This window comes from Parasteatoda tepidariorum, chromosome 9, assembly GCF_982258835.1.
Source record: "Parasteatoda tepidariorum strain Cologne lab strain chromosome 9, Ptep-v5.0, whole genome shotgun sequence".
Classification (NCBI taxonomy): domain Eukaryota; kingdom Metazoa; phylum Arthropoda; class Arachnida; order Araneae; family Theridiidae; genus Parasteatoda; species Parasteatoda tepidariorum.
Window position 1 is genome coordinate 59,576,428 of NC_141763.1, and position 27,928 is coordinate 59,604,355.

Sequence of the window (27,928 nt, forward strand, 5' to 3'; positions counted from 1 at the left end):
TTTTAACAATAAATAAAAACATTTTCAAGTCGTTTCATACATAACATGCTACACAAACTGAAAAACGCTATAAAATTTATTATTGTCTATTATTTAATAGTAATAATCTAAAAACTATTAATCACAATAAAAGTCTGCAGATAATATGTAAATAAATTGTGAATTTCTGAACAATTTATACAAAAAAAATTACCAAATCATTTAACATATTCAAAATACATCACAACTTTAAATGAAAGGCAATAAGCACATACTTTGTTCATAGAGAAATAAACAAAGAGTAAGCATAAACGACAAAAAAAAAGGCACACTATTGAGCCATAAAAATGAAGCGCGAAATTTCATAGCCTAAATTGGAATGATACATATTTACATAGCACATAAAGCATTATCATTAAAAAAATAACCTATAGTCTTTATACTGCACGTTTACATCATTTAAAGATGTACTTCTCCACAACATGTATTGGCAAATTTTTGCTTCTTATTGCAATGGCTTAATTGCAGAGAGAAAGCAGAATGGCAACTTTAGTTTTTCAAGACCTTTAAATAAGAAAAACATATGCAACATTAAAAACCTGATGTAATTAATAGATCATATTAGGACTTATGCAGGTTTTGTTGGCCGGTTAGAGTTTATTGGTACAAGAGCCAGAAATGGCTCTACTACGCTAGCTACTAGGTAGAAAAAATTACTTATTTTTTTAAAGTAATGAATATAGTTCTATCGTTTCGATAAACTTAATAAGATTGTGATATATAGGGCATAGCTGCCAACTTAAAAAAATCTCAATGTATAAAATAATGAACAACCAATATTTAGCTTAAGTATTTACTTAAATAATGAACTTTAAATTTAACATAAAATTGTAATTTTATAAAGTGTATTTTAAACAAAGAAGTAACTATTATAGAAGAGCAAAAGAAATATTTGATTTTATTGACCAATAAAAACATATAAATTTTAAATAATTAAAAGCTATTAATATTATAATCATAAAACACACAATTCAAAGCATTTCTAGTGTCTTAAATACATTCAAGATTTTGAAAGGAAAGAAACAGTTGCCTTTTTTTTTTTAAATGCATCTTGAGACAATTTTCTTGCATAATACTGCTTAGAATTGTGTGAATTGTAGAATTCTTTTTGTCACAATAGAACGAAATTGTGTTTTTCCCCCACAAGGCTAAATACTTACTCATATTAAGCATTACTATATGGAATAACTAAAATTGATAACATAATCTTGGAAAGTTGTTTACATTTAAAGTGCCCATTTGCTCTTTCAACAACCCATTATGCATGCACATGCTAGTCAGAATTAATAATTTCAAAAATATTCTCCACTTCAAATGAACAAAATCTATTTTGAAGCTCATCAACTGATGTATCTTCCGATTTAATTAGTGATGGAAATAAATTTAAAAAACAGAAGACTAGAAAATCTTGCAGATTCCGTTCTGGCCAAGTCAGCCACTTCAACATTAATGATTTTCTATGAGAAATGGTGTAAATTACATTTAAGTGTTAATTACATCCATATCATCATTCTTTAGATATCCATCTCATTTTAAGCTAGTGTTGATTGATTCTACAGATTTCATGTGTTTAACAGATTTAACATGATGAGAAATGCCAAAATCACAATGGCAAATCTCACAGAACACTTCTCATAAAGTCTATATGGTTTTAAAAATGAAAATTCCTTTACTTTGCATTAAAAGTTTGGCTATAGTCTTTTTGTTCTGAGCCATAACTTTTATCATAAATAAAAAAAATAATCAAAATAAATAATTAAAATTAAATTCTAAATTGCTCGCCATCAAAATAAAACCAACTATAAAATGAAGTTGAGTTGCACGCATGACACGAAGTCCTATACAAGAAATGATTAAGCCCCACATGCATAAACAATAGCTGTATGACGTTTATCCGCTGAAGGTCGCTCTCACTGCCATATTTTAGAGCATCTGTTCCCTTCCGTAGAGGCAGTTGCACAATCAGGCAACCAATTCCATACAGAAGAAATGCATTTATGACACTAAACTAAAAGCATCATTTAAAAAAGACACATTCGATATATTGCATAAAAAAACGGCGTACAAGCGTAGAGATGACTGGAATTGCGTAAATTTTATGCATAATGCATGAAAGTTGGCAGGTATGATAGGGTCACCGAACAAGGGTTTAAGATTCAGAAAAAGCTCTCAAAAAATCTGTTCCACAAACGTCTCAATCATTCACAGTTAGTTAAAATATCTTTATTAGTCAATGTCAATTTGACGTAGGTGTAAATTCAAGCGTTCAGTAAGTCTATGTGAGTAAAACGACAACGTGCTAAAGGCTATCTTGATAAAATCTGGGTTTTGAAATGAACAGGCTTTGTAACTTATGGACAAAGTCTCTTAATAAGATAAATTTCATTTAAGAGATCTGCTGCAATGCAATAGCATTGGGAGTAAGCCAAATTGCTGTAGAAATAATATTCTTGGCACTAAAATACATTTATAATGATTCAAGATCCAATACAAAGGATTTATTAGATTCAATTCCTTTATTTTAGAATGAAAAAATAACAAAATTAAATTTTTATAAATATATAGTAAATGCCTCAGCCTTAGAGGAACTGAAGCTTCAAAAATAATTATACTCCAGGTCCTCGCAAATCACAATGAAAATTCTATAAATACTATTCAAGAAACAAAAATTAAGTATTTGTAAAGATTTTAAAATCACTAGTTTCCATTATTATGAAATTTTTTTTTACGAAAATACACACGTGGTTTTGAATATCATATGATAAAGGGCAAAATAAAAATGGGGTCAATACAAAACTAATACAAAACTAATTCTTTCATTATTTTGTATTGTAACTACTTCTAACAATTTTAATTAGTCAAGGTCATAAACTAAACGTGAGCACCAAGTAATCTTTTTTCTTGTAAAAAAAAAATTATTCAGTTTTTTTTTTTTTTTTGGAAAAAACTGCTGCACACTTCAAAAGAATACACATTTTATACCTTATCCCTCATTTTCTTCCTATCAGCTTGTTTTTTAAATCAATATTCAGTATAACGATTTGGCAAATTGTCAAAGTTTAAGCAAAAGTAGCACTATAGATATGTATTTATAACCAAAATAGTTCATCCAAATGATGGAAGAAGTGAAATATGTCTATTTTGTCTCTTTTATTTTAACGTTAAATATTTTTACATGCTACTAACGACAAACTCGTTTTAGCAATAACCCTATCATGGGTTGTAGTTGGTTGATTAAAGTTTATTGGCACAAGAGCCAGACATGACTATACTGCGCCCGCGACTAGGTTAAAAAAAAAAACTTTATTTTTAAAGCAGAGAGTATAGTCCTATTTTTTTGAGAAACGTAATAAGATTGTGATGTATAGGGTCACCGAGCTGCCAAAGAGTTTGTTCCTTAAATGCTTGAATTATATGCAGTTGGTTATATCATTTTATATTATATATAGTTAGTTATAAATATTATATTAGTGCAATTATTCATCAACATAGTAGCAATTGAGTAAACATAAAAATTAATAAAAATAAATAAATAAATAAAACGCAAAAAAAGAAAGAGAAAAAATTAAATAATTTCACTCATGGCAAATATTCAACAAAATAAAATGAAGAAAAAACTTAAAATAATCATAAATAATACCTTTAATAATGTAATGTCACGTCTTCCGTGGTGGTGGGGGTGGTGCAATTGTAGGTGGTGGTGGTCCAATATTAAAAGCGGAATTCAAAGATTTTTCTTTAAGTGGTATATTTTCATATAATTGCAATGATTCATCCGGCGGCCTAGAGAAAAATTAAAATTTTCTAGTAGTGTGAAAAAGCTTTTTTCCTCATTTGTAGTAAAAAGTAGCATCGTTGGAAAAGTGATTAGCCAAAATGGCAAGCATTTACAAATTCTTTTGAAATTATTTTTGCCAATTCCTAAAAATAACATTTTGAATGAAATCCTAAAGAAATAACAAATGAAACTTAATGACTGCAAATTTTGCAATTAAACTTGAAATTAAAAATTTGTTCACTAATGTAAAGAAAATGAATTTTTTAAAAAAGTATACATAATTGGATGGAAAAGTAATTCTGAAAATTGTATTTTTCCAAAGGTTTTAAAAGCTTTCTGTACCCACAGCTGGAACAGAAAATCAGTACTACTTGAAATCCCTGTTAAAGTAAAGCTGTAGAATAAAGTTGTCTGTCAGTAAATAGATTTTCTGCGGTGCAATTCCGTTTTAGAAGTTTACAATCATTTTTATTTTCTTTCTAAAACATGAGACCAATAATTTTTAATAAATGATTTATGGAAATAAATACAGCATTTATTTTTGAAGTTTTGATCATTATCTACCAACATGTATAATGTAAATTTCAAAAAGAATTTCCAGTGAGGCAGCAATTAGAAAAAATTTTGTTCTTACATTTGTTGATACTGTGGTTATTTTGCATTATTGGCACAAAAGCCAGTTTTTATTATACCGCATTTACATCTACCTGTGTAAGTTAATTGCAGGGTAATTTTTGAAATGAACATATTATTCAAGTTATTATATACATTATTCTTAAATATATATATTTGTATTGCATAAAAACAAAATATAAAATAAAGAAGGCAGAAAGATAGGATTGGACAATATTCTGATTTACCAAAGCAGCAAAAAAGGAAGAAAAAAAATTTTATATTATTTTTTAATTTTTTTTTATTGCACCACGGGAGTCAATGCATGCATTCTAATTGAAGTTAGGATAAAAAATAAATAAATAACAGAAAAAACATCTAAATCAGAGCTGCCTAGAAGAATAACCGAGGAAAATATAATCATAAATAAATAAAAATGAAAAAATAAGGAGAAACTGAAATAACCAAATACAAGCATCCATTCAGAAGATTTTGAATTAAATCCATAGAAAGTTTTTAACCAAGAAAGATAAAGAGAATGAAATAGAAAAGCACACCTGGCATCCGGGTAACTCCAGATGTGAGCATGAAATTCAAACCTGAGGCAAGCTAACAGAAAAAGCAAAGCATGAGGACATAGAATACTAACTCAATGTTAATAAAAATTTTGGATTTCATTTATTTTTAGAAAAAAATTTACAGTAGACATAAAAGTAATTGGCACACTACAATATGGCCCATTACAACTTAAATCATATTGCTAAATGATAAATCATGCTTAAAAAACCATATTTTCTAGTATAATTGAAACTCAATTACTATCTTTATTCAAATAATATCTGGAATTCATAAGATATTAATTTGGTAAGAAAATATTCTAGACCAGTTCAAAAAAACAGTGGTTTTACGAGTTAATTGGGAGTTTTCAAACAAAAGCCACTGACAGTTTTAATCTTTTAACACTGATACAATGTGAAATTGTCAAAACTGTTAATTTTAAATAAATTGTATGATCTAGAAAATGTATAAAGATACATATTTTTCAATTTACGGCATTTTCTTCAAATTATATTTTTCAAATATGGCATTTTATCCTTAAATAATGACCTATCTTCTAATTTTGGCGAAAGACTTCTAAATTCCAATCTTTTTTCCAGAATTTTCTGATCAGAGATAAAAAAATTTTAAAAAATCACCTAAATTTTTACAATTGCTTAATCATAATGTTTCTTAATTTAAGTACAATATTTTCTGACCTATATATAAACATATTCATTATAACATTACAACAAATAACCAATAATTACCTTGGCACTAATCCATCTGGGCTTATTCTTGGAGGCACAGGAGGTTTTAAATTTTCACATGAACCTCTTGTCAAAATAGGAGGCATTGTAGGCGTTGGTGGGCTTAGAGTCACTGGACAAGGTGTTGCATTTGATAGAACTTTAAGAGGTTCTGTGGCACCAGCAACTTCTGCTGTATATTTTATGTTTGTATATTCTCTACCTAACTGAATGCTTTTCTGTAATTAAAAGATAATGCACTAATTAACAAACAGCTCTAGCTAGAAAACACTTGCACAAACACACGATCAAATTATAAAATAAAATTCTCCTGTCAACTACAGGGTAGGTAAAGAATTTTCAGTTTGGGTTAAATAAAATGATTTAGAATCTTCTTATAAAATAATATAGCGATACTGTGTTAAATAAAAACAACACAATGAACATAAAGTAAGCAGATCAAACAGAATCATAAAGTAAAACTGACAAAAGAAAAACAGGAGAGAAAAATAAATCCAACTGTGGCAAATGAAAACACATGCAGGGTAAAATGATCAAACACAGATGGAAAAAAAAATTAAAAAGAAAATAAATGAATAAAAATGAAAAGTAAGAGAAGATAGAACTAGCATTTACTTAAAGATTTACTTTGTTATATTACATTTACATTGTACATTACTTCCACAACTTTTTTCACTATGCCAGTAACTAAAACAAAACATTGTGTAGGTAGGGTGGTGTAAAATGAGTCACTTTAACAAAAAACCAAATATAGTAAAACAAAATGCGATTTTTCGAAATTTTTTTCTTTTTTTTTTTTTTTTTTTTGTAGTTTTTACATGTTTACAACATTTTTCAATGAACAAATTTTTTTTTCATGAAAGTCACATTACAATTTATTTTGAAGTTGTACAATGGAAACAAAATTTCAGATGATTGCAGATTATTGTACAGATAATAATTATATTCTGCTCTTTGGAATATTAATACAATGGAAGGACAGTCTAGGCGACGCTTAATATCAATCAGGTGAAGAAAATTTTAATTTTCTTTTTTATTATTCACAATTTTTCAAGATGGGGTAAAATGGATCAGAGTTAGGCTAAGTAAATTTTGCCTGTTCTTAAAAGCACTAAACTAAGTTTTGATAAATTAAAAACCTATTTATCATTTGTTTTTCCATTTTAACAATTTCAAATTATTAAAATTAAACATTGATTGAATATTTTATAAAAATTTAGTTTTAAATTGCTAGAACAAACTGCAATGACTCATAACACTTAGAAAAATTCAATATTATAGCAGATCATTTAGTTTGGTCAAAAATGTTTGACTTTTTCACAATTTAATTTTCGATTAATTCATTAAAAATGTCCAGAAACCAGCTTCTCTTATTTATATATTTTTTCTTTTAGGCAGCACATCTAGAAAATATGTCAAAAAGAAACCTGTGACACATGACAAGTCAGCGTTGACACATAGAGAGAAGAGCACACTTATTCGCATTACATCGAAGAAACATTGCGTTCCTTATGAAACATTAAGAAAGTGGGTGAAATACCCTCCCCCCCTAGATTTAACTGATTTACTTCTTTTATTTAGTATATTTTCGAACAAATTTTATCCTTTTAAAAAATTTATCATTTTTTAGATTGAATTGCCAACATGGATAGGAAAAAATCCAGTAGATTTTACAAAATACAAACTTCATGATAACTGTTGGATACTATACTAAATAGTTTACATATAGGGTTTGAGAGATTTTTATTGTCCTCAAAATATAAAAACTTTATTACACTATGAGCTAAAGATAGTCTACAATATTTTCCCTTTAGGATTGACATGTAATCCATTGTTGACAGTCGAAGGATTTTCGATTAATTTTAAAAAAAATAAACTGAAAACTTTAAAACAGAAAGTTTTAAACAGATTACTATAAATGAGATGTTACATTACTTATTAGTTATACTTATTTAAACATTCAAACAAGCAATAAATTGCGTAAAAATTCTATTTCAATAGGAATTTTTTAGGAAGAATCAATTTCAGGGAATTTTTCAAAATGTACAAATATCGGGAGAATTTTTATTATACCGGTAGACAACGGGGAGACTGGCAAAATCCAGTAGTCTGCTTGTAAATCCAATAGAGTTGGTAGCTATGAAGTATGTTTACAAAAAATCACATGAAAATGTTAAGAAATAATGTAAGAAAACAGTATTAAAAACTTGAAAGAAATGCATGGCTTTTTTTTTCTAAATAACTTAAGTTGTAGTTGTAAACAGCTAAAAAGTTACCCATTTTACCCCACCTGATCCTATTTTTCACATAAAATGAATTTATTGCATTTTCTTAAAACTTTGGTGGTGTGTTCCACATCAATTTTTATTATATTTACAACTTTAACATGAATAACCTTTTTTTTACTTCCTTTTCAAAAAAATGAGTTTAATTTATAATGGATATGAAGCTTACATGTAAACTAATATGGCTATGTACCTTGTTGGAAGTTTGTAATAAAGAAATAAATCATTCCATGAAGCACCTTTAATTTCAGTTTAAGTTGTAAAGACATGTAGATAAGACTCACAAAAAGAGAATAAATAAATGAGATTTTTATTGCACATCTTTAATTTCATAAATAGTAAGCATTCAAACATTCAGCAATTTGGGGAAAATACATTTCACAAAACTTTTAACTATTATTATCCTTATTAAAATAAATTACAACTTTATATAAGTATGGGAATTATTTAAAAAAAAGGGTTACTTACTTGTTCAGCCTGTATCCTTTGTTGGAGGGTATCAATGTAATGTTGGACAGCTAAATAAACAAATTTATACTGAGCTTCTGTTTGTACCATGCCAGATCTTTGAGATCTCACCATTTGAATGCTTCTTTGAATATCAATTTCACAATCAAGACCTGAAACATAATTATCAATTATAAAAATAAAAATTTAAAAAAATGGCAAAATTAGTGACATTTTTAGAAGGAAAACAGCAACTTTAATAAATTTAAAATGCTCATTTTTAATGTAAGAACTGCTTTAGCTTATTAGATCTTCATTCATTCTGAGATTGTAGCCAAAGGTCAATATATTTTTAATGTTTGAGGTAGATCAAAATGCTTATGGACACTTAAATTTGCACCAAGGTTTCAATTTAAGTGTCTCAAAAACTAATTAAAAAGACATAGTTAATCTCAACAAGAAACTGATGTTTCATCATCAAAATTACAATCAATTCAAATCATTAGAAAACCAGCGGACGAAAAAATCTATTAAAGCAAGCTAAATCACAAAAAAATAAACTTTCTTCATTTTTAAATTAAATGAATCAAAAATTTTTGATAAAAATGAAGAGATAAAAAAAATGTGATGGCATTTAAAAACTAGTGTTACTCATGAAGTAAATTTGTGAAAAAGAAATATTTATAATTTTTGTTCTTCACTAATGAACAAAAATTTTAAGTCAAAAGATAGCGACACATTAACTTATTTTTCTTCTTAATAAGTAGTAACCTTGAAGTGCCGATAACAATATATAAACAAGCAAAAGCCTCTTTTCAATTAAATCCTGCTCAGAGCTGAAAAAAACCAGCTTTTTTTTAAAGAAAAAAAAAGCCCAACCCAGGTGGGTTTTATTGAGTATAATTGAGGTTTAAATTTTTGTTGTATATAACAGTATTATTAGTATACAATTTTATTACATAGTATATAATTTTATTACTAAATCTATAATAGCATACAGTGTTAATATTGGAAGATAACTTAAACATAAATTTTATTTTAAAAAGCCTAAAAAACAAATTAAATCATTATACCACTTCATTTCATTTTTTATTAGATGAGATATAGCCAAAAATGTTTTCCAATTTCAATTAATTAATTTAATCTTATTTAAACTCTGTTCTATAGATATTTTAAAAGATAGTCAGGTGATAACTAATAGACAGTCCTATAAAAAAAACACCCAATATTCTTTCCAACCCAGGAGCGTTTCTTTTTTTTCATTCTTTTACAATTTAGTTTTGACCATTACCAGCAAACAAAAATTAGATGACCTTTAATTAATACTTATCAGTCATACAAAACTTTTAATTCAAAAAGTAACACAGAACCAGAACTTAAACCAACCAGACAATGAGAATCTAAGTCCATATGAAAAAATTATTCAAAAAAGGTGTAATCAAGCCCTCACTTCTTTCAAACTTTTAGCTAACATGCCGAATAACTAATTCTAGTTTTTTGTTTCAGAATAGAAGATCAAGTGTGTACCCACAGTCATTATTTAATGAAAGTGTGGTGGAGAATATAAAAGAATTTGCCCACATCATGGTTCAGTTAGCTGGCTCTCCAGCAAGCTTAGCAGTTATTAAATGCAGGTTTTCTATATGTGAACTTGTTTGGTCCAAACTGCAAAATAGTTTGGGTTCTGAAAAAGCTTGTTGAAGTTTAGAGACACTTAACAAGTGAAGTTTCTAATGAAAATAGTCTTCTGAACTTGAACGAAAAAGCTTAAACGCAGAGAAATATTTTTAAAAAGTTAAACTTGGTGATTTGTTTAAAAATACTGTTGAAAAATACATCATTGTTTTAATTTATTATTAAATTACACTTTATTACATATTATATTATTTTATGTTTAAGTCCGAAATCCAGAAAACTCCAAAATCTAGAATAATCAGCAATATTAAGCCTTGCGGATTTGTGGTCCAAAACTACAAACTAAAATATGATTGATTTGCTAAAGGAGAAGAATATAAGTAAAAAGTTTGCTTATTTAATTAAAAAGATTGTTTATTTAAAGTTGAAACCTAATATTATATTTGTAATATCACATTAAAATATTAATCATAAAATTAACTTAATTACATATACAATACTTTCTTTAAACAATGTTTCTTTTGTCTTTACACAAAGAAAAATACTTAAGAAATATAATCTTTTAACAATTTTACCTTGTTTTTTGATTAAATCCACAATCATGTCTATTACTATAAAAGTTCCAGTTCTACCAATGCCAGCACTAAAAGATAAAAAGAAAAGAAACATATTGTTTTAGTACACAGCTTATCATTTTAATATTCAATCATAAATACCACACAAGAGGTAATATGATAATTTTTTTTATTTGAAATAAAAACTGAACTAAATGTTCAGTTTAATGACAAGTCCAAATGGAAAATAATTTACCAAACAAAACAATTTGATATTTAATTAAAATGAGAAATACTTTAAAATTAAAAAAAAAAACAATTCCCTGAAAATTTAATTGATGGATAACTACGGTGCATTAAAACCATGAGGTCTACGTTTTAGCTGAAGAAGATGGTTCTCCTCTTAAGCAAGAAAAAGTTAAATTGATACAGTAGATACCATTAGAAAACTTGGTTAAAAAAAAACACTAATTAAAGGTCTTGAAATCATTAAAAGAAAAGAATGACCACATATATGCATTATTACCTGCAATGAACAACAATTGGACCAGCCTCTAGAATTGCTTCTTGTCTATGGTTCACATCATGCAAAAAATTCAGGACACATCCTGGGTCAGAAGGTACTCCATGATCAGGCCAAGCAGTAAAATGATAGTGATAGATTGTGCGCGATTCAGTCTAGAGGGAAGAAAAATATAGACTATATAATCATAATTGTAAAGTATATTATCAGGGTTCATACAACAGGGTTCAGTAAAACAAAAAATCCCCATCTTTTCTGAGAAATAAATTTTTATAAAAAGTACAAGCATCAACACAGAATATTAGTTAAGATTACATGGTAATGTTGAGCTGAAAATATGCACCAATAAAATAAAAAAACCATGACAAATTATAATTCAATACAAAAAAAATTCTGGTGACTTTATTATAATATCATGGTATATTACACTTGCGAATTATAAGTCTTCAGTTCTAAAAAACTCCAAGCAAGATTTTTTATAATTTAAGTGATCATTTTAAAGAACTGAAAATTCTTACCTTTAATTCAAAGAATAAATAAAAATCTTCATTAAAATAATAACTGCATTATTATTTGATTATTAGTAATAAATTTTTGCAAATACCCCTCAAGAATATGCACTCTTTCTATTTCAACACAGTTCTTGACCTCTGAAAACTGGAACATCATCCAAAAAATGGAAAGAAAAAAAAAATTTAAAAATCACAAATTGGATACTCCTTTACTGCATTGTTTGTGTCATTTCTTAGTGACGTATTTTTTTAATTAAGGAAAACCTATAACATCAAGAAAACAAACATATCAGCTTGAGTAACAGAAATACAGGGTTGCCACAGAAAAAAATGAACAAAATAGTTGCTTTTAGTAGCCTTTGGTTGCTTTTAGTAGTTAGCATGAAAATAGTAGCCAAAAACTAGGAAAATAGTTGCCTAATAAGAACAAAAATTCATCAAAAATATGACTAAAATTTTGTTAATGACTTAAATGTCATATACCATCATCCATTCAGTCAAGTGGGTTGCAAATATGATAATTTTCATATAAATGTTTCTATATTTTATATATATATATATATATATATGAAAAGTGATTACTAAAATTCGAAATTCATGCATTGTAATACCATTAAAAAAAAAAATTTTTAAATAAAAAAAATTATGCATACTTTTTTAGCAATAATCATTGAAAAGGTGATCGAGAAATGAAATAGACTTACAATGGAATTTGTGCAGATTGAACGAATCAAAAAGTGAAGACTCAAATTTGCAATTCAAAATTTGTAAAATTTTTTATTTTTTAAGAAAAAAAAAAAGTTCAGTGTGGTCAGGAACTATCTAGCGGGTCGCAGATTTTTCACCAATTTATGCTTGAAAAAAAAACATCTCTAGGAGTACAGAAAAGTCTCCCAATAGTCTCCTTTTCTTGAAAATAGTTGCTTTTTTAGCCTTTTCAGGCAAAAAAAGTTGCCATAGTCGCCTGTGGCAACCCTGGAAATAGAGCATAGAAATAATAAAAGACCCGTAAGTAATGAAACAGTTTACCTTGAACCGTAAATAGGCCATTGCGAAAGAAATCTGACAATATAATCTTTGAGGCTTTGGCAAAATGCTTTACCAAACAAGACAAAAGTGTAAATTGGCATTTTGTGATACACAGACACAATATTAAGAATTAGATAACTTAAAAACCCGTAGAAAAACACAATGTAATGGCAAAGAAGTTAATAGACACTTAATAAGAATGCAGTTTTTTTATAACTAATATTTATTTTCTAAATGTTATATTTATATTTTTTATTTCAGTCAAAAATAATAAAAAGAGAGAGCGACTCATACCAGATTCTCGCTTTCAACATGTAAGTCACAAAATTTATGATTTCTTAAAAAAATAAACAATTTTTTTTTATTTTCAATTTATGAAATCTTGGTCAATTTCCAAACCTAGACAATTCTTTATAGTAATATACTACAACTGTAGCTGAACTTCGGCCCCAATTTTGAGTTTATGATTATTAATGCTCAACTACATAGCTTTGTAGTTATGAACCCAATCCAGAAGACAAGAGAACTCCTGGTTCAAGAATTGGGAGAAATTTGCCTTCGCGGAGGACTTTTTGATGGAACAAGTGTTGGAGAAGAAAATCTTCCACAGTTAGCCTGACAGCAACGGGACTCTAACCCATTATCCATTTGTCACAGAGGATATTTTACATCAGCACTGTAGTCAGGGCAAGCTGGGTGTGGAATTCAAATCTACGAGCCATTGCTGGGACTCGAACCCAATTCACCTCATTTAGAGGAGAATGCTCTATCCCCTAAGCCACCACAGCTCTTTATAGAAAGATAGTATAAAATCAAAGCTTTACTTAGTAAGTTACTGTAACTATGGCTATTTTATTTTCCATGGCCAAAAAACCTTGAAAGTTGAAGGTAGAACTTTCTAACTCTTGAGTGAGTAATGTGACTCTTTTTCATTTTTGTTTCAAAAACTTAGTTAGAAAAACTTTACAGTAATTTTTTACTTTATTTATTTATTTTTTTTCTCTTTGAAGGTCTTCATTATTAAATAAAACAGTTCTGAACAATAACAACACTTTTTACAGAACAATCACTTCAGTTAACATTTATATACAACTGTGTTCCCCTCAAAATAAAAAAGCAGATTTAAGAGAATTTTTATAAACATATATAGGGAAGTTATCTTTTGTCCTGTTTAAGTACTCAACCTATGAAAGAAAAATTAATTAAGTTTCCTACAGTAGAAGGATTCCAAGTTATTCTAATACCATTATATGCAATTTATTAATTAACTTTATTAAAAATAGCACTTACACATCCTTCTCTCGTCAACGTAAATTCCCTCAAAATATAATCTGTAGTTGATGACTCGGATAAATTTTTTAGCACAAACTTTCCAACTTCTTTAGTTTGATTTTCATCTGGCCAATAGCGGGCACATTTATTCTAAAAAAATGAAAGAGATATAATAATGCAATTTATATAAAAAAATAGTCACTCATTAATAATAGTTATTCAGTTTTAAGTTATAAAATAAACACATAATATAATCAAATGCCTTGTTTGAGGTTAATTAAAAGTAAATCCAAACTGACCACAACTGACAAAACAGTTTGAGTAAGTAAATTTGAAGAGAAAGAGCCATATCTTTGGTCATACCACGCCAACTATGTTAAGAGCAATTTAATTAGGCTATGTTTATTATATATAGAGAGAGGTTACGCAAAAAGAAAGTTACCCTCAATTTTTAAAACTGAAAAAAAACTTTGATAAATTTTTTTCTGTTTTCCCAGACATGGTGCTGATAAAAAATTATTTCTTCAAAAACCTCTGGGAAACATACAACTACAAAAAGGGCTGCTTGAAGACTAAACAATAACTATACAATAATTCTTGCACTGCATTACAGTTATAAGTAAAATAGCAGAAGTGGTTTAAAATTGTGCTGTTTTACTGAGTTTGGTACAAACAAAAAAAATGTGTTCATTGCTGTAGATAGAAGATATTAATATGCTGAAATCAAAATATCTTGTGAATCTGGAGTTGCACACTGCCTGGAGTTGGAAAACATTTTAGCGAATAGATATTAGAGCTCTAAGTTTCTGTCCCTACAGTCAAAGCTCTATTTTAAGCAGGGTACATTGCTCCTAGCCAAGTATAGAAATCAAGAAATGCAACCGAAATGTCAAGTGATGTTTCTGTTTAATGATAGGAATCAAATTGCATATGCAATAGACAAAATTTTGGTTAAAGTTTTCCTGACAATTAGCAAAATAAAAGGCAAGAAATAAAAGTCAAGAAAGTTTAAGAAATTTAACTTTTAATCTGAGAAGACAAAACTAATAATGCAGTCAAAATTTGTACAAAAATGTATATGACTTTAAAGACAAGATGGTTTAAATTAAATTACTTTTCCCCTTTCCATTTCCTTGGTTGTCATAACAATCACTCTCGTATTTTCTTGCCAAACCATCCACCAGAAGTCAGCAACAGTATTATGCAAACATCCTTGAGTGGCAATATAGTATTTCTTAGGTTCATCACCAGCTGCATCATCATCAGGCTATAATGACACAAATTAAATTAGTTGATCAATTGTAAAGAAGTTCTAAAAATGCATATCGTCGCCAATCCAAAAAAAAATTTGAAATATTTTTTCTGAGTAACATGAAAGCAAGTAGCGAAAACCGCTACATTCGAACCTCGATCTAAAATACTTTGATTTACCGAATTCTCCGATTTATCGAATATTTTTTCAGTCCTGACAAAAAGGGTGCTAAAATGCTCGCATTCAACGAATTTTTAGCTTTGATTTAACGAATAGCAATCACAGGAAAAAAATTAGTTGATAAAAAATTACAATTTATGAAACAACCAGAGAAGGAAAAGAACTTTTCAACAACACAATGAACTTTTCAACAACAAAAGGACACAATTTATGAATGCAGGAGGGTTTTGTATATCTTTTTCAAGAACCTTAATATGCCTCTTTCTGCCATGGATGTCAGTTTGAGATGGTCTCTTCTTGAAAAAATAGGCAGTACTTGTCTACCAAATACTTTAGTAATGGATTTAGCCAATAAGAGGGCTTTGGTGAGAGTTATTTACATATAGGTATTCATAACTCAATGTTAAATCCACAACCAATACGCATTTTTTACTATAAAATGCTATTTTTAAAAATAACATTTTTATAGCGGCAGCATGTGGTGCACCAAGACGACCTATATCAGCTAAATTATAGTATATCTTCTGATGACACTAATATTTACACATTTAATAATAATAATTGCTAAAAATTGCATTTTTTTAAATGCCTTAACTCTTTTGTGAACTGAGGAGTAATAAGATAAACAAGAGTGCATTATTTTAATAGAAATCACAGAGGCGAGGAAATACAAAAAATAATTTAATAGAATTTCTAATAATAATAAATTTAGTAAACATTGTTATCATAAAATACATACTGTTATTTTATTGGCATTGATATAATCAGATCCAGCAACATTTGGATCTACATCCTTCAATGTAACACGAGTATGGTCAACTGAAAAAAAAAGTTTAGTTAGATTAATTTTTAATGCATTTTGATAAGTGTTAAAAAACATGACATTTTAAAGCTCAGACAATAATGTAGCAGTTTAAGTAATTTATTTCCTAGTATCAATGATATTAACTCTAAAGTTGTGCAGTTTTCTTTTTTTTTATTAATTTTAAATTAGAAATATTCGAAAAACATGGAAAATCACAACAGTATATTAAGTGTGCAAAGGTAAAACAAGACAAAGAAAATCGTTATAATAAGCCAATAGCAAAGTGTTTTAAAGCTATTGATAAAAATCACCAGCACACTTACCTACATTTAATGCATTTTATTATATAGGGAAAACTAACAAAAAGTAAAAGGCTATTTTGGGTGTCTAAATGTTACAGATTTCATTTTTTCCAATTGTCATCCCATTTAAAAAGATGATGTTTCAAGTATTTTAGAAGAATGGTGAGAGATAAAGATTCTGAGAAACTTGAATACAATTATCTCTTTCTGAAAAGTGTTTTTCGATGAAAAATAGGTTTCCTCGCTAAACAAATCTCCTGGTCATTGTACTGACATAACCTATATCAACATTTGCTTATGAAAGATTTCAGTTTAATGAATAAAAAAATAACTGTTTAAATTTCAGAAAGGATAGCATGAATAGTTTAATGCTCATAAATATAAATGAACTTTATTTAAAAGACTTAATTCTTGAAAAACCAATTTATAGATGGTATTTTAACTTTAAAATATCCCAAGGCACTGTTTATGTATACATATTTTTGCTTACTGTTAGTATAGAAACTAACAATAATTATTTACCTATTGTGTTACAATTTAGAAGCTTTACTTTCTTAAATTTTTGCTGAATTTGATAATTTAATTTAATGTTCATCTAATTTATTGAGAAATAACACACATACACTGATTATTTTTTAGTGAAATGCATCATTACTATGACAGGCTAATTTATTTTGCCACGAATTGGACTCTCTAAAATATTCCTAGCACAAAAGATTTTTTAACTTATATCAATACTTGATCATAATAAATTTATTACAATGAGACAAAAATATGCATTATATGAGAGGCATGGAATTTTGATATAATTAAATACCAAGATTAATAGATCAAAGCTGCAGTTGTTTCTTAAAAACATTGATTAATATAAGAAACTTTTGAGAGATATTAGCTTTTTTCATTTCTGGTAGAAGAGCTAAAAAGGTTATACTGCATTAAGCACTTGGTCAATACAAAAGTACAATTTAAATATTTGAAGCGTATTTAGTGTCTTTAAAAAATTTGAAAAAATTAGGAAACTAAATAAATTAGGAGAATCAGAATTAAAATAACATATTATAAGTTTTGAATTAGAACAATGGGTTTGATGCACTTAATGACTTTCTATAGCAGGAACATGCAGAGGCTGGTTCATTTAGTAAAAGTATTTATGATTGTGTATAACCAACCAATCCTTGTGTTTGCAATCATTTTATTGATAATTGAGTTTTCAGAGATGATTTTCAAAGCAAAAGTAACATTGTAACATAATAATGTTTGTCTAAAATAATACAACTATTTAAATATGTGAGCACTAAGAAATCTATCTTCAACTTTTATCAAATCAGGAAAAAAGATGCTTACATGGAAGTATATTCTTGTAACGGTTTTTCGATCGGTTTTCTGGCTTTTGACCTTCCTTACGGCTATATAAATGCTTGCATTCCTGCTGCTGTAAGTACTGTAGAAGAAAATGATTAAAATATTTCTGCAATATTTGTTTAAAATTTAATATTAATATGTAGAAAAAATTACTAACTTCAAACTCTTCCCAAAATCCTGCTTTTCCACTACTTTGACTATTCTCCTTTGCCAACTGCTGAACTCTGCACTCAATAGTTGAAGCTGTAATACGTGTTGCATTAAAAGGCATTTTGAGGTGAACCACTGTTCCAGTTGTTTCAACCATAGGATTTTTCTTGTAATGCTCTACTAAATCTGACAAACTATCAAATTTTTCTCCTCCTCCAACATCATATTTGCCATCCTATATTAACCAATTTCATATTAAAAATTAGCTTTAATAGAGCATCACAATTAATTAATATTGTTCATTCAAATACACAGTTTGAATAATTATTGCTAATTAAAAGTCATCACATAAATCAATACAGAAGATTGCACACCTGATATCTTATCATGACATGAGTGACTTTATCATCAGTCCTCACTGATAGGACGAAGTCTCCTGGTTTGCTTTGACTTTCACGAACTAAGAAGCTTCCATTTTTTCCTTTATCCATTAATATTCTCTCAGCCTCTTTACCAGACAAGGGACCATGAAACCATCTAAATGTTATTTTTGAAAGAAAAATTAAATGAAGATGCAAATGTTGCATTATGTTAAATATGTTTGAAAAGCCAAAATGAGTACTTGATTTAGAAACAACAGTTTGATTAGCGAGTTTAATCAGGTTTTAATTGGTTTAAATATATATTTAAGCATTTTATATACATTTGTTAACATTAAGCATTGTATAGAAAAAACTGTACTAGACCTGTGTTTCTACACCTGCACATTAATTGCACTTTTAATACTGTAATTTCCTGATTAAAAACTTAATTGAATTGTCAAATGCAGATTTTCCAGTCTTCACTACTCTCCTTATTCTTTAGTTATCAATATTCATAACAGTCAGTGGCACAGCCCACTTTAGGTAAAAATCTTGTACCTGGCAGTGTACTTAGAAATCCTATATACAAAGAACAAAGGAAATGAGGTGTCCACCTAACAACTAAAAGGAATCGTGAAGGAAGAAAAAATGAGCAAAAATGATTTTTTAACAGGCCTACGTGGTGGGAAAAAAAGCATCAAGAATAACAGCGAAAGTTGATACACTGCCATTAAATGCATACTCGTTCTCCACCATTTTATGTTTAAGTTTATATATTATATATGTTGCTTGTTATGTGTTTAAAAAACCATCCATTAAGAGGGAAAGTAACACAGCTGCATGCAAGCTGTCTGCAATCGAAAGAGCAAAAGTAAGTAATGAAGTTGCAGCAAGGGACAGTGATGTGTACAAAAGATGTATCTGCAGATCGAAGATCGCCAAGGATATTTCATCCCAGCTATGAAAAACAAAACACTCTCAGTACATTGAAGTGTGTTGGAAGACAATTTGAAGCGTTGGATTCAAGAACAGAAGGCTAACGGTTTCTCCCTCTCGATAGTATACATTCGCATACTAGCGAAATAGATTGCTGGTTCGATGTGCATTAAGTATTTCAAAGTGGTTTCAATTAGTACTTCAATTCATGAGACTTAAGAATTTGTGACAACGAAAATGAAGGAATCAAAAAATGACACAAGGCCAAAAACTGCCAAATGATTTGATGGAAAAAAAGTTTCATTTTTTTCTTCATTACAAAGAAAATCGTAGAACTTGACCTGAATAGCAATCATCGCATATGGATGAAGTCCCTTTTCTATTTTACTGCTTTGCCAACAAGACTGTGAAACAGAAGCAATGGTGGCTACGATTACGAGAGGCCGCAAGAAGATGTCATTTACCTGTGTTTTGGGATGCTTGGTAAATACCTTAACACATTGCTTATCTTTAAAAGAAAAACTTTGCCATAAGTTGATTTTCTGTAATATATCATCATAGCTACTGAAAAAGGCTTGATATGCCAAAGCATAATGCTGTAATTAATATATTGTTAGTGTACAGGTGCATTTTTCTGGCCTTGGTGGCCTACGCAGTGAACTCTATAGACCAGCATTAATAAATAATAAAATATTGTCTACTGAACTGAGTTTTAATAATTTTTAAATGTTTATTAATTTGATTAATATCAAGGCTTTCTTTATATTATGACCGAAGTAAAATATTTTCAATTTCTTGAGGCCTACTGTTCAGAAAGGGTCACATATCTCTGATACTGCTAACTAACAGAGATGCCAATTTGCTCTGAACAGCGGATAAATATTTCGAGTGGTAGTCTTTAAATAAATGTTTCCTGGTTTAGTAAATTTGATTTATAGGACTTTTATTCTCCACTATTTCGAAATAATTAAAAGGCTTATGTAATAAGCCACTTTATCACAACTAAGCCATGTTGAACCTTTTAAGAAATTGGTTAAATAAACCAATTATCAGCAAATTTTAATTTGTAGCTCTCTACCATTTTTTAAAATTTTTTGTTGAATCTGGAGCATATCAGCTAACTGAGGATTTAATCTTATTTTATGATGTAATTGCTTAGTTATGTGTCATTTCGCTGAACACTAGTAACAAAACTTGCAAACCTTGATACATAATATATTTTTGTATAATGGTATTTCTTTCTTCCTTTTTATTTAGAAAGTTAAAGTAATTGAAAATGTATAAAAATTTACCTCTCTGTAGTAGGATCGGCACATACTAGAGGATATTTTAATTCAATCACTTCACCATTCTTTTCTTTCAGTTGACCTTGATTTTCCATATAGTATTGCACCAACTCAGCTAGAGTAGCAAATTTCTCCCCACCGTACAGATCATAGTAGTCACCAGTATTCTGAATTTTAATATGGGTTACTTCACCATTTCGTCTGTAGGAAGAAAAAAACTAAGTTACGCCAGACAACAAGATATATATATATATATATATATATATATATATATATATATATATATATATATATATATATATATATATATATATATATATATATATATAATCTTTTAACTATAGAGATTTTAAAATATTTAAATGTGCATCATGTTAATCACACTACTTAATAAATATCGATAATTATTACGACAGCAAGTAGAATTAAAGAAAACAATTCTCCAATTCCTTTCAAGAACGTGATGGATCACTTATGTATTTATGCACTTTATTTTTATTTCATATCTTTATAAAATCAGAACTTTTCATTTGTTCTATTATTTTTAACTAAGTTTTAGATTACAGCATTTTTAAGTCATTTACTATCATTTTCATTGATTTTTTTTTTTTAATTTACCAACAATTTTAATTATTTACAATCAGTATAAGTCATAAAACTTTTTAGGGTAGATCAAAAAAAAATTTTCTTCAGGAACATATTCCTAATTAACTACAAATTTAAAAATTTTTTAAACAAAAAAATAATATTTATTTTTAAAAGTTTAAGAACCAATTTTTTTAAAAAACTTTTTATTACTAAGAGTTTTGTAGTAGTTAATGAATAATTGTATTTTAATAAAAAGACAACATTTTTGAACGAACAAAAACTTTGTATGTGTTAATTTGCATCCAACTACTACTTACTATAAATGTCATTTTATTCATTCATTTTTTGTTATTATTATTACTTGGATCTATTCTTGCTATTATAAGAAGCATCTCGAACAGAGTAACTAATTGAGTTTTATCTCAGAGATAATATTTTTGGGCAAACTCCAGGAAAGAAAGATTATGTCATAATTTGCAAAAATAGGATAGAAGAGAAAGTTCAAACGTGATTTATAATAATGACTTTAAGAAAGGCCCATAATTTCAGCAAGAAAATGGTAGGACCATCACTAATATCACTATCAAAATTCTGTTAGCTCAGGCTTCAGTTCGTAAAATTATGAAAAGACATTCCACATAATATTTGTGCTTGCAAATATCATGAAAATGTACAATTACTAATTCTGTGTCTCACAACTGCAATCGAAGATTTTCTTATTAACTTTCCTGAATTTATATCTTCCATAGTATGTGATCAGAATAATGAAAACTATATGTTCAGAAATTGCAAAAATTATTTTGATACAAAATGCCTAGATGTTCATGAACAAAATTTAACTTGCTTAAAATGGGAACAGTGGATCACAGAAAATCAGAAAGCTGTTAAAAAGAATATAAAGGCTCAATTAAGGAATGTCTTCATCTTCTTAAAGAAAAAAATTGCAAATTTTTAAGACATACTTTCATCAAAAGACAATTTAAAATCTTTGAACTCAGGAAAGAAAAGGCAAATGAAAAGTCTGTTGTTGTACAAGTAGATTTTGCAGAAAATTTTGCAGTTAAATTGCAAAATGAGGTCCAAGCTGCTCATTAACATCATCAACAAGTGACGATTTTTACATGTTCTGTTTGATGTGGACAAGGAAAAAAAAGAAAAGAGAGAGAGAGAAACTGGATATACTTTTATTCGTGATGAAATGAATCTTGGAAAAGTAGCTGTTTTTTTCTTCCTTGATGTTTTAATTCATGATTTATTGAGTTCATTTCCTCAATTAGAAAACATTTCATTTTTTAGTGATGGGGTTGCAAGCCAATTCAAACAAAAATATTGATTCACTAATTTAACATTCATGTTAGAACAATATGGTCCAATAACAACTATGTAAAATTTCATCTAACTTACTACAATTTTATGTAACTTTGTAACTTTTTGCCGTAAGCCATGGAAAAGGGGCTGTTGATAGCATTAATGGAATTATAAAACATGTTGTGTGGGAAATTATCTTGGCTTGAAAATGGATCACAACTGCAGAAGAATTTGCAATTATTGTGAATGACAGTGAGTGTATAGAAGAGTTAAATACAGCAAGAATAGGTGAATACAGCGAGAATATGTGAAGCGATTTATTAACAGTTGGACAATTTCTATTAGTAGAATGAAAAAGAAAAAGATCAAAAAAGAACTACGTTGAACAGATCCTTCATATAGAAGATGAATGTACAGATATATCCTTTTTAAGCATAACATAACATATGCATAACAAACCAATTTGGCAATTATTTATTTAAGAATTATTGATGCAAGAGTCATTCCAGGCAGTAAGATTATGAAGATTGCTTTAATGACTTATGATTCCTAAATATTTAAATACCAACTAAAACTTGTTTTTCTTTTTTCCTTTTAAATAAGGTTTTTATTTTCCTGCTATTTATAAATTTCACAATTCTGAGGAAATTAGAAGTAAAAGTAAAGGGATGATTCGAAAAATTATTTGCATTATATTTTACTTATTCAAGTGATTTTTTATAACTGATTTGTTATCTATCTGCATCAGTTTTTCAGGAATTTATGAGAAGTAGATCAGGAAAGTAAGGACAGAATACCTTTTCTTTCAAGTCTTAGTGCAATAACCTGGTATAAAATTTCCCAGAATTGCCTGTTTTTTTTTAAGGTTAAAGAATTGCCTGGATGTTTCATCAATAATTTACATTGCCCGGAAAAATTATTATTCAAATTAATTTTAAAGTGTTGCACAGAATCTTAATACACCCATGCAAGACTATCAAAGTGGAATTTGTTTCGAAATAGTGGCTATGAATGTTGATATCCCAGAATTCTCTATGAAAGAAGCCTATTTGTTTTATGTTAAAAGATCGAATATTGCAGTAGAATTAACTTTAAAAGCATTTATTAATACTTACTATGCACCTGCTAAAATATTATAGATTTACATATTTTTATACTATTTCTAAAGAAATAAATAAAATATATTTTATAAGTAATTATCTTCAATAAAAGGTTTATATTCTGTAATTATTATTGTGTCCTTTTTTATGATATGCAATGTTAGGATCATTACATAACAGTTTTTTTTTGTGTGTATATATTTGCCATATATTTATGAAACTTGCAGCACTGAGGTAACAAAATATATTTAGTGTTGTAAAATAATAGTTTGAAGTGCAAATTGTTTTATATGAAACTAAGTGGTAACAAAACTGTGCTTGGAGGTAACATTTGATACAGATGAGCATTATTATTTTTTTTTAAGTAATTGTTGAATATGTTTTTTAAGTTATTGTTGTTAAAAAATGACCCTAATGAAATGCAAGTGAATTTTAAATTTAATAGGGATGTGATACTTGATTCTATTTTCAGCATATAATGAATGGCTTTAGTAAAAATGTACCAAAAATAATTAGTTGTAATAAAATTATCAGTGAAAAGAGATGACAAATCAGTTCTGCATTTTACACCTTAACAAGAGTTTACTTTTTAATTGCACAAATGAAATGGCAAATATGAATAATTTTGTATTCTTAAAAATTTGACTGGAGGGAGGGGCTATTATGTTATAATGGTAATGTACTTTCCACAATTGATGTAATAATGTATCAATAAATTTTTTATAGTAAAAAAAAACAATAGATATAAAGCTGCAAATAAACTAAAAATGAAAAAATCAATTAAATAAAAATAAACAATTAAATAAAAAAAGCACCCAACCTGACTGAAAGAGTAAAATCTCCAGGATTAGATTTACTAGGACGAGCTAGGAAACTACCATCCAAGCCACGATCAGTAAGCATTTTTTCAGCTTCCACTCCAGTAATGTTAGGGTGAAACCATCGACTATGACTAAAAAATAACAAATATATTCGTAAGCAAATTAGTATGGAAAAATATCAAGAAATTAACTACTTAGCAAAATCAAAAGCCCACAAAACTGTAAGAAAACAATTAGATATGAGCAACACAAAATCTTTTAAAATATTATAGACAGCTTTTTTCTCTCTTTTTTTTGTTGATCAGAGAGTTGATAAGGGAAAATTCCACCATTTTATATTAAGTGAGATGCATGAAACTGATGTATTTGAAATAAGAAAAATTAATTATTTATGTCTGAAATTTCTTACAACCACTTCGCCAACTGCACCTGCCTGCGTAGTCAATGGCTGCGGGTTCGAATCCTGCTCAGAGCATGGATGTTTCTCTGTGTGTTATCCTTTATTATGTGAATGTGGCCCATCCTATGAACGAGTGTCTGTGGCAGTGTGGGTAATGTTGCTTGCCTCCATGACTTTGGTCACAAAGAGCCCATCAGGCAAAGCAAAACGAGCAACACTTCCAGCATTTTTCATGGAAAAGTACAATAAGTTCAGAATGGAATCCTGTATAATTACAATTTTAGAAGTACTTAGCTTATTGCTATAAACTAGAACAGTAATGTTAATAAGATGTAGGAATAAAATACCTCATCAATTTTTAAAAAAAAAAACTAATAGCAATAGATGTAATACTTAGGGAAATTTAGCTTTGCCAAAAAACTACAGCTGAGGATACTCTTATCTTAAACAAATATATCAAATATTTCCATGCAAATTTACAAGGCCATTACACCACTAAAAATTTGGAATACTAATTTCACAACAAAAAAATTATGGTATAGCAATAAGTGCAGTTGACTTTACATTCATACAAAATTAAAATAAACTGGTTGTACTTAAAAAACAAATTTCCAGTTAAATTCTCAATTAAATTAATCCGATTGTTATAAACCAGGTTCATTTCAAACTTAATCCAAAATATAATTATTTGTTTTAAAGAAAATTTATTAATTAATATTGCCTGATTGCTATGTAAGGAGGGGTAAAATGAGCCATTTAAACCAAAAACATAATATAAGAAATAAAAGTTGATTTTCAGAAACCAGTTGTTTTTGTAATATTTTTTAACATGTTTACACAATTTTTCATGTTTACACAATTTCCATGAAAGTGAAACACATGAAAATTTGTTTTGAAGCTGTAGAATGTAAAAAAAAAATTCACATAGTTCATTTATTATCATCGCCATTTAAAGATCTGAAATGGGCTATTCTATCAACACTATCACCTGTACAATCAAGTGCAACTAAGCAGCTGTAGCTAATTCCAAAAAGAAAAGAAGAAAGCAACACAAAGCAAAGGAAGTTATGATGGACGTTGATGTGGTGGAACGCCTTCAAGAAGAGAAACTGCATTGACTGAGAAATAATGAGAAAAACAATTTTCCTATCAAAGAAACCATCACCTTGCCAAAAAAGAAAAAAAAAACGAAGAAAAATAATAGTCTATAGCACAGCAAACTAACAAGTTTAAGAAGATTCCTACATTTTGCCTGGAAAATGGATTTTTGTAGGTTACTAAGGCAAAAAAGCAATAATTAAATTTTTTGGTCAAATGATACATATTGATGAACTTGACAGACATAAAATGTCACCAAATCTTGTGACTTTTATACCTATCCAGATAAAAAAGACATTGATATAGTTCGAGTTTTGAAAATCTGTTCTGCAACAACTTAAAACAGTATTATTTTCAAAATTTACCATTGTAAATAAATTGAGAACAATGTTTAACTGATTTACTTCATTTATTTACTATATTTTCAAACAAATTTTTATCATTTTTCGTTGTGACCCATTTTACCCCATAGGACTTATTTTACCCCTGGGGTAAAATGGGTCAACTTCTTTTGCAGAATTTAGCCTATGTATAAATAAGGGAATGTTTACACAACTCACATAGAAATGTTAAGAAATAATATAACGTAACGAAACAATTTAAAAAAATATAAGGTTTTTTTCTAAATAATTCAGAAGTTGAAAACAGTTAAAAAGTGACAAGTTTTACAGCACCTTACCTCATAAATCAGATTTATTTCAAACATTTACCAAAACATTGGAAATTATTTTAAAGAAGCTCTTGTATAAGATACTTTTTTAAGAATGCAGTTTAAAGGATTCTTGAATATTTGCTTATTTTAAAAAAATTAGACTTAGAGAAAAAGTTTTACATAAAATCTTATGTTCAATTCAAGAAGATTATCTTTTATTTTTTGATTTGAATATGACATTTGATACTCATTTATTAATTCCTATAAATTAACAGCATTTAATATATTCTACATTTGCTACCTTAAAAAAAACGATATAGTTGTTAACTCACTAATGAGAACCACGGTATGTATTAATGTGTCATAAGCTATAAGCAAAGTAATACGATAATTCCTCAAAATAAAATATGGAAGCAGGCAAAATAGCAAGAAAGACATAATGGCAATTATCTTCAGTTATACGTAAAATACATATCTAAAATATATCATTTTATCTTACAGTTAACATATTTTGTTCTATTATCAATAGAGCTATTCTATCAGCAATTACTGTAAAAACTTGCTATATATTGAAATATTGCTTGGTCTAAAAATTACAGCAGGGAATATATTTTTCTTGAATGTACATTTCTATTAGTGCCATAAAAATTTACAATCTCGCCAAGCCAACAAAAATTTGGAACATTAATTTCAAGCAAAAAAAATAAAACTGATGGTCATAAAACTCGCAAAGTAACGTTCCAAATTTAAACTTTAAGAAAAATTTGCAGATAGTTAATTCACAAAATGATAAAGGAATTAGAATTTAATTCTAATATAAATGTGATAAAGTGCAATAACTGATCTGATCCCATTTAAACGATGTATTGGTATAGATTGAAAGTCTAGTTGGCGATTTCAGAATTAAAATACAAAAAAAAAAAAACAGTATGATCATTGGCGGATTCAGCGATAGAATATAATGCTTTTTAATATTTTCAAGTTAATTGATGAAATAAATATTAATTGGTACATAGTTCGACAGAACCTTATAATCTTAAAGTAATGATTTATCTCACCTCCTAGTTCCCATTTTTTAAAGTCTGCTACCGCTAAAGCGAAGAATCTGGCAAAATTCTTAAAATAACCATCTGCAAACTTCGCAATGATTTATTTAATTATACAAACACTTCCTCTGCTTTGAGAATAAATTGTTTTTACAAAAAAAAAATTTGGGAAAAAAAAAATAAACAAAACACATACAATTTCGAACAACACAAACAGTTACAGTTAGCTTAAAGAAAACTCCTTTGAAAAATATTGATCGGAATTCCGTGACGTCACAGTAACCATT

The 27,928-nt window shown here is 28.1% G+C and overlaps 1 protein-coding gene across 2 annotated transcripts; it reads right to left on the reverse strand.

Annotated features, from left to right (window-relative positions):
• Nucleotides 1-27,880, reverse strand: LOC107456622 (protein tyrosine phosphatase non-receptor type corkscrew). Of its 2 annotated transcripts, XR_015429252.1 has the most exons (16): nucleotides 27,654-27,880; nucleotides 24,445-24,576; nucleotides 20,635-20,829; nucleotides 18,419-18,581; nucleotides 18,052-18,279; nucleotides 17,877-17,973; nucleotides 16,165-16,244; nucleotides 15,108-15,260; nucleotides 14,012-14,143; nucleotides 11,184-11,335; nucleotides 10,679-10,746; nucleotides 8,490-8,641; nucleotides 5,737-5,954; nucleotides 4,987-5,038; nucleotides 3,680-3,822; nucleotides 1-543 (listed from the first exon to the last, which is right to left on the reverse strand). XR_015429252.1 is itself a non-coding variant. In XM_016074528.5 (15 exons), exons 1-14 carry the CDS (start codon nucleotides 27,665-27,667, stop codon nucleotides 3,696-3,698), a joined length of 1,911 nt encoding a protein of 636 aa, XP_015930014.1. In that variant the 5' UTR covers nucleotides 27,668-27,880; the 3' UTR covers nucleotides 1-543; nucleotides 3,680-3,695. The 2 variants fall into 2 exon arrangements, 1 of the variants encoding a protein (XP_015930014.1); XM_016074528.5 differs by lacking the exon at nucleotides 4,987-5,038.
• Nucleotides 27,881-27,928: the final 48 nt, after the last annotated feature.

Bases quoted from the DNA above. Each gene is read 5' to 3' on its own strand.
- LOC107456622 (XM_016074528.5), bottom strand. The intron at 15,261-16,164 runs GTATGTATTTTA...GTGTCATTATAG, and splicing joins TCAATGCCAATAAAATAACA to CCTGATGATGATGCAGCTGG. The intron at 14,144-15,107 runs GTAATTTAATTT...TCATTTTTTTAG, and splicing joins AGGAAATGGAAAGGGGAAAA to AATAAATGTGCCCGCTATTG.